The sequence below is a fragment of the Nestor notabilis genome, unplaced genomic scaffold (assembly GCF_000696875.1).
Source record: "Nestor notabilis isolate BGI_N333 unplaced genomic scaffold, ASM69687v1 scaffold22823, whole genome shotgun sequence".
NCBI classification, from domain to species: Eukaryota; Metazoa; Chordata; class Aves; order Psittaciformes; family Psittacidae; genus Nestor; species Nestor notabilis.
The window spans coordinates 10,165-17,199 of NW_009922659.1; the positions used below are offsets into that span (position 1 = coordinate 10,165).

General features: G+C 48.9%; 1 protein-coding gene across 1 annotated transcript; it reads right to left on the reverse strand.

Moving 5' to 3' along the window:
- Positions 1 to 231: 231 nt before the first annotated feature.
- SMAP2 (small ArfGAP2) lies at positions 232 to 5,825 on the reverse strand. Its single transcript, XM_010011739.1, has 9 exons — positions 5,696 to 5,825; positions 5,052 to 5,137; positions 4,124 to 4,202; positions 3,689 to 3,775; positions 3,160 to 3,241; positions 2,577 to 2,677; positions 2,309 to 2,474; positions 1,742 to 2,064; positions 232 to 1,352 (listed from the first exon to the last, which is right to left on the reverse strand). The coding sequence occupies exons 2-9, from the start codon at positions 5,123 to 5,125 to the stop codon at positions 1,227 to 1,229; spliced, it is 1,038 nt and encodes a 345-aa protein (XP_010010041.1). The 5' UTR covers positions 5,126 to 5,137; positions 5,696 to 5,825; the 3' UTR covers positions 232 to 1,226.
- Positions 5,826 to 7,035: the final 1,210 nt, after the last annotated feature.

Below are 7,035 nucleotides of genomic sequence, written 5' to 3' on the forward strand. Positions count from 1 at the left end.
CCTGAGCGTGCCTCTGCCGAGCCTGCTCCTCTGCCGAGCCTGCTCCTGGCTTGCAGCGGGCGCTGCTCCCCGCTGACATCCGGGACACGGCCCCGCTCCAAAGCAGATGGAGTTGGTGCGACTTGGAGGGAAGGCTCCAAACCCTCACACTTGCAGAGAGCAACTCCCAGCACCGACAGCAGCATTTAGCACAATCTGTTGTGCTGGTGAAGAACACGGGGAAGCAGTTGAGGTTTCACTGCAATGGTTTATTGGGAATTTACATATACACAGGAAAAAGCAGACTGCAGAAGTCTGACTTCTGGCTCACGCTGATGAGTTGAAGCGGTTGTGTTCTACTGAAGATGAGAAAAGAAGAAATCTGACCCACCTACTACTTATGCCTAGATTAAAATGTCAGAAGCCACCTGGGGAAGGGGGACTGGGATTACACAGGAACAAAACCATAATATGAAACCAGTATAAATTAGGATGTCGTAGTCATTTTAAAAGTGTAAGAAAACTTGTGGCGGGCTCTCAGCCCCCGATAAGTTACCTCTCAGGTTAGATTGTTAAAAGTTAAATACTTCAATACCACATTTTAGACAGAAAAGCCACTCAAGTGCGAGTTTCACATTCCACAGCTTGCCCCACACTGCGCGAGAATCCGGCTTGCTCAGGGGGGAGGGAGAGGGGTCTTCACAATGACTTTGGTTCCAGTGAGGGTTGGTGAGCCAAGCACAGCCAGGCCTCAGCTCCGCAGAACTCCGCTCAAGGGAGGAGGTAGCAAGGCTTGCTTGCCCCTGGGCTTGGGTTCAAACCCAGTTCCTCAGCACCAAACCAGGTTTCCACCCCTCTGCTAACCACAACCCCTAATACTGACGTTTAAGTGATTCTTAGGCGGCCTGACACCACAGGCAGGATGAAAGACACATGTCCCACGTCCCTCAGTCACACCTCCGCCAAGATACCCAGCACGACATCAAGTGCTACCCAGAAGCATTGGTGGAGGTTTGTGCAAGGAGGGGGTCCCCCCCACAAGTGTGCATTGACTGTGCTAAATACAGGGGAGCTCATGTTCTGATCACTGAGGTTTCACCGTGTCTGACAGTGAAGAGGCAGAGATGGGTCTCGGGTATGGAAAGAGGCTCAGGCTGAGCAGGCAGCCAGAAAGAAAAACCCTGAATGTCTCATGGAGCAGTTTTGAAGAACAGAACAGAAGGCAGAAATGGTCATAACGCAAGGGCTCATTTCCACATCTGAGTGCTAAGGGACTGATTGCTTCCCTGGGCACCTCCTCCACCCATTGACTGTCCATATCCCATCATGCCATTAGCTCCATAGAAGTTCATCCCAGCCATCTGCTGGGTCATCTGCAAAGAGGAGAGGAAAGGAGAGGAGTCAAGGCTATGTCAAGGAGACTGGTGGCCCACAGCAGTCAAAAGTAACACTCTTGCTCCCCAACATAATCACAGGCTTAAGCAAGTTCTTCTAGAGAGCTACGGTGAACAGAAGGCACTGGCTCCTCTGGTGTACAGCCATTACCAAACCGAGGGAGCCTTCCCTTCAGCTGACATTGCACTGACTTCTGTTCTCCACCAAGCACCGAGACCTCTGAACAAGTTATTCCTTTGTGATCCCTCACCCAGCCCCAGGAGCCAGGCTGTGAAAGCTCTGAAGTCTCCAGTAACAGGCCAGGTTTAACCACACGAGCCTCCCCTGCCCTCCATCCACCTCTGCTCAGCAGCAGATCATGCCTTACCTGAGCAATGTTCCACTGAAGCTGCTGTGCTGGCTGCACACCATAGACAGCCTGGGGAACTGCTGCCATGCCAGCTACATAGCCAGCCTGCTGCGCAGCCATCATCCCATTGGGAACACCAATGACAGCTGCCTGCACATTACCCACATATCCAGCTGGAATGGCCATGGGAGTCACCATCCCTGCAGCTCCAGGCTGGGCCATCATTCCCACCGATGGTGCCATCATGCCTCCCATCATGCTGCTGGAGGGGGCTACTCCTGGGAAGCTAGTGTATGCTGCTGCAGGATATGCCATCTGAGCTGGGGCCATGAACATAGCTCCTAGAAGAAGGTAGAGAGGTGATGAAGAGAAGAACTGTCAGGGATAAAATGCCAACCTTCAAGTCAGGGCTATCACAACATGCACTTGGCCACAACATCCAGGCTAAGCTGCTCATTACGCTGCTCACCAGATCTCAAGAAGGGTCACCTACATCCCCACACGTTTCCCTGTCAGCTCTCAGGACACCCCACCCTTTCTGCATCCGTGTGCAGCCGTTCACAGCTCTCTTCTGAGACCCGTTACCTTGCGCAGGCAGCTGAGGTGTTTGAGAGCTGTACAAGGAGAGGATGGAGTCCTTAGAGAGCTGCTTCTTCCCCACTTCCTCCGCTTTGCTTCCTGGCTCAGGGAACAGATTCAGGTTTTCAGGAACAGAACCAGCACTTCCAGAGGTTGGCATAGAGCCAGCGACCTGGCACAGAGACAGCACAAGCACATCAGCCACGTTCAGCACCAGGTAAGACCAACCAAGCATCCAAGCAGGCTTTGTCAAGCACTGATGTTCCCCACTCACCTTCCTGGGGTCAGAGTTTGATCCCACTGATGCAAAAAGATCAAGATCCTTCTCTAAGCTGCTCGGCCTGCCATTTGTCACTGTGCTCGTCACAGGAGCATCTGGAAGAGACAAAGCTGTGATGGATGCTCACAGGGATGGCCTCAGGCTCCTTGCCAATATGCCGCTCAATCCAGGGGCCTGACCTGTAACCTACTGTAGCCAACATGTATCGACAGCTCTTTGCTTGCCCTTTGGTGCTGAGAAGGAACTGGCTCAGGACCAAGGATGTGCACTGTGCCGTATCTGCCCTGCTAACCTCGGAGCAGCCAGGAGCCAGTGTCTGGAGACGACTACAGCAGCTCCTCTAATACCACAGGCACAAGCACCGCAGCGGCACAGAGGAACACAAACAGTTTCTGCTGCAGTCTCCAGCACCGTGCTCCAGTTGCACTGGAGTAGTTAATAAAACACTCCAGTGTTCCCATCACCTATTGTTCACCTGACACGGAAAACGAGTGCTAAAAGCTCATCAGGTTCACAAGATCAAGGCTGGGGTGCAGGGTCATTGTAACAATTGCAGTAAGGCTGGAAAGGCTCTTACCAAGTCCTAGCAAGTCCATTACTGGTTCAGTAGATTTAGGAGAACTTTTTCTAGACTGCTGCGCTTCTTCTTTCTTTTGAGGCTGGGGAAAAGAACACCAGAGGCCTTGTTCACACTTTGGGTTTACTCTGATACATTAAAGATCGTAATGAGAGATTACCCCTTGAAATCCTTGGTTTTCCAGTGCTTTCAAAGCAAACAGTGTAAGTATTACATGGTTTTTTGTCCCATTGCATTGCAGCCCACTGCCAAATTCGAGCATGCTCTAAACTAGGAAAAAAGGAACAGCTCAGGCTGGAAAGCTAAGCAAGGAGTAGGTGGATTCCAATCCCTCTGCGCTGCAAGGCAGAACACATCTGCTTAGTATCTGGCTGAGCAGAGGAAAACAAGCTACCACCATTAGTATGACTCAGTGCATCCACTGCTGTGACTGGGCCAGAAAAAATGCTTCCATATCAAGCTGGATTACCTCTGTTCTGCTTGAGAGAAGTCTTTACAATTGATCCATGACCATGCCTTTTGGTCTTACCATTTTCACCTTCTCAAAGATGATAGGTTCCAGTTTTCTTTCTGATACTGGCTCACTACTCCTTTTCCATTTGTCATCCTTTTCTTTCTGTAAGGAAGAAAACCCACTAACATGAGGGTCAAAACTCATGTCATCATACCAAGAGAAAGTTCACAGAGTTTAGAGTTACTGCTCAAAAAAGCCAGAAGGATAGAGCCAAAGAGCTACATTTGAAGCTATCCCTGCTCTGAGGAAGGTGCTGGCTTCAAAGGTCCCCTCCAATTTAAATTTGTTCTCCAGAACGAGTGACTGCAACCAGCCTTGGAGAAGAGATTAGTCACTAATTCAGGAAACATCTAAACTGTCTATTCTCAGAGTCACTGCTTACTCATCAGGCAGACACACACTTAATCTTAACATGCATTCAAGCTTCTGCAGAATTGATTAGACACTAACCCTAAAAGCATTGATGTCAATACTTCGGTCCATGTATTTCTTCTTTTCATATTTATCCCGAATGAAGCTCTCCACAGCTCTGCAAGCAGCTTGTTAAAGACCAATGACTCAAGAATAGAAGACTTACATAGATTATTTGACATGTGGATACAAGGTACAGGCTGTATCTAAACCAATGACTGTTTAAAGAGCACTTCCAGCAGTAACTTTCTTAAAATAATTTAGCGTTGGATCCAGCTACTTCAGCTACTCAATTTTTGCCCTTGAATTATTCCAAGCATGACAGTGCTATAAAAGGTACATTAAATCAGGGCTTAAATTCCTGGTATATTTTCTTCCCTGATGTATATTTATTTCAACCATCACCTAAGAGCACATATGTCATTAGCACAAATCAGGCAGAGAAATGAATCCTGCATGTACAAAAGCACCTCAGCCGCCAGCTGACACAAGTGATGGCAGAGAGCTGCTCCTGTGTTTCTTCAGGGTCACATCTGTGCTGTACTCCTGGTGCACTCAGTACCTAGAAACCCCCCTGTAAGGTAGAACTTACAGCCTAATTTCTCAGAAGTGTTAAACCTTTATATCTGTTCCCACTGAGACTCATAAATCCTCAGCACTTGTGACAGCCAACCTTCCTATCTGCCACACTCTCTAAAGCGCATCTCATGCCATAACTTCTGGTTGTAACATTCATGTGCCAGTTCTGCACCCTTCTAGCTCAGAAGCAAATCCTTTCAGCTCTCTCCTGCTTCGTTCTGTAAGCACGCAGCCACACTCAGAGGGTGCTTAGCTAGGAACTCATTCCTCATTCTCACAGCTGATGCCCAGGCACATGAAGTGAAACCTCCTGTACAAGGAGTGCAGCTGCAAAGCTACAAGATGAAAAGGCTCCACATTTCCCCAGCAGCAAAGGAAGAAAGGATGCTGATCCGTTTGAGGTCTCCTGAAGTTCTCTGGCAGGTAGGCTTCATAAAGACGGTTTGCTTTGCCATTTCCCATCTCCTGTATGCACTGCAATTCAAAAGGATTCTCGTTTGTTTCAGACACAAAAGCTCTTCCATGCACTAGCATGCCAGGCTACCAAGCAAGAGTCTATCTGTGTTAACTGGGAGGCACATGCAGACCTCTGAAGCCTGTTCCGTACCTGAAAGCCACTCTGCAGGGTTTCAGCACCAGCCTCCAGGCTGGGAATCCCTGATGCTGTTCCTATGATCCCTCCACCCCGCCCTGGCCAATCCTAAGCACCACAACACCGTATTTATTTGAAGACAAGATAAATATCACATTAGCAACCTCAAGGCTTTCTGGAAGTCCAGGATTTGTCTTCTAGAACACCTCAAGGAGGAGGTGGGCAGCAGCTCCAGACAACAGCAGCTTTACAGAAACTTGCTAAGCATTTGTCCTTCCCCTCTGATGTTTGCTGAGCCTGAAAGGATGACGTTTTCCCTCCCAGCCCAACCTAGCTTGAGATCTTCCTGCTTCACTTCCCACAGCTTTGGCCTATTCAGACTTTTACTTCCAGGTTTATGAAGCCCGTCTAAGAGAACAACACTGCTGATGTTCACTCACCTGTATCTGTTCTTGTGTCCACTGGTCCAGATTGACAGATTTTACCCGGGATATATGAACTCCTAGGTTCCTGTGGATCCCAGCACAACGGATACAGATGAATACACCGATATTCCAGGATGCCCATCGTGGCCCTGCAAAGAGACACAAGTGTTTCCTACCATGAAGTTAACCTGTAGTTGCCTTGAGCAACTGAGAAACTGGACCGAGTGAACTGGGACTGAGGCGTTTACGTTTTCATCCCGATTAGAAACTGGAATTAGACACCAGCGGGATGTTTAAAGGTTGTCTCCCAATCACATACTTTTAGAGCTGGTATTTTATTGCCTCCCTCTTCCATTTTGAGAGCTCTGCACAGACTGACAACTCTAAGGGGAGGAGGGAAGAAAAACAGGTATCTAAACCACCCAAGACACTACAAACCCACGATTTCATCTTGCTTAACCCATGTAACAGTCACACCAATATAAATCCGTGTTCCTGCTTTAGCAATGGAGAATCTCTCTTTCTTGGAGAACCATATTGCAGTGGAATCAGCTCCAGAATATCCACTGCTGCTCTAGGAAAAGCAGCATAAAATACTCAGCATTTGACATAGGATTGCATCATGAAATCTTCTGCTACTCTTATGCAGGAAGCTACAGCTGGGTAAGGAGAGCAGCACAAAGCCCAGAACTTTGGCCACCACGATGTAGAACCCAGGCTGCAATCCTGGCCCAAGAATGAACAGTTCACTGCAGTTTCTACAGCTCTGACCACACTGACAAGTTGCATGCAGCTTTCAGGCAAGCAGGAGAGCTCCGATGTGAGGAAGGGAGATCATGCCAAGGAGGAAAGACACAAGGGAAAGATTAACAGGCTCAGTTTTACTCACTGCAAACAGGTCTTGGAAAGAAACCCAGCAATGCATCGCCCAGGGGACAGGAGAGGTCCACAGACTCCCACCACTCACAGCTCCCCCCCAGCCAGGACCAACAGCCCTTGGCCAGCAAACCCCTCAGTCCTGCTTAAGGAAAGCTTTTGAACACGCCTCTCACGACAAGCGAAGCAGGTTTTGAACGTAAATCCCCCAGCTAGAGCTGCCAGCCACAGTTAACACAGCCAGCTTCCTCCACGGGCTGGGTGTCACTGTCCACACACAACTGGCCAAAGAGCCACAGCAAAGCCACAGCCTGAATAATGGAGCTGCCAGTCTCCAACAAACTGTGCCAGCTCTTCCTACAGGCATCACTGCAGATGAGTTATTCTGTCTTTTCTTGCCACAGTTAAAATAGGAAGCCTCAAAGCTAATGAGGCAGAGGTGGGAGGGGGAAGAGGGGGAAAGTGTAATTTCAAAGCCC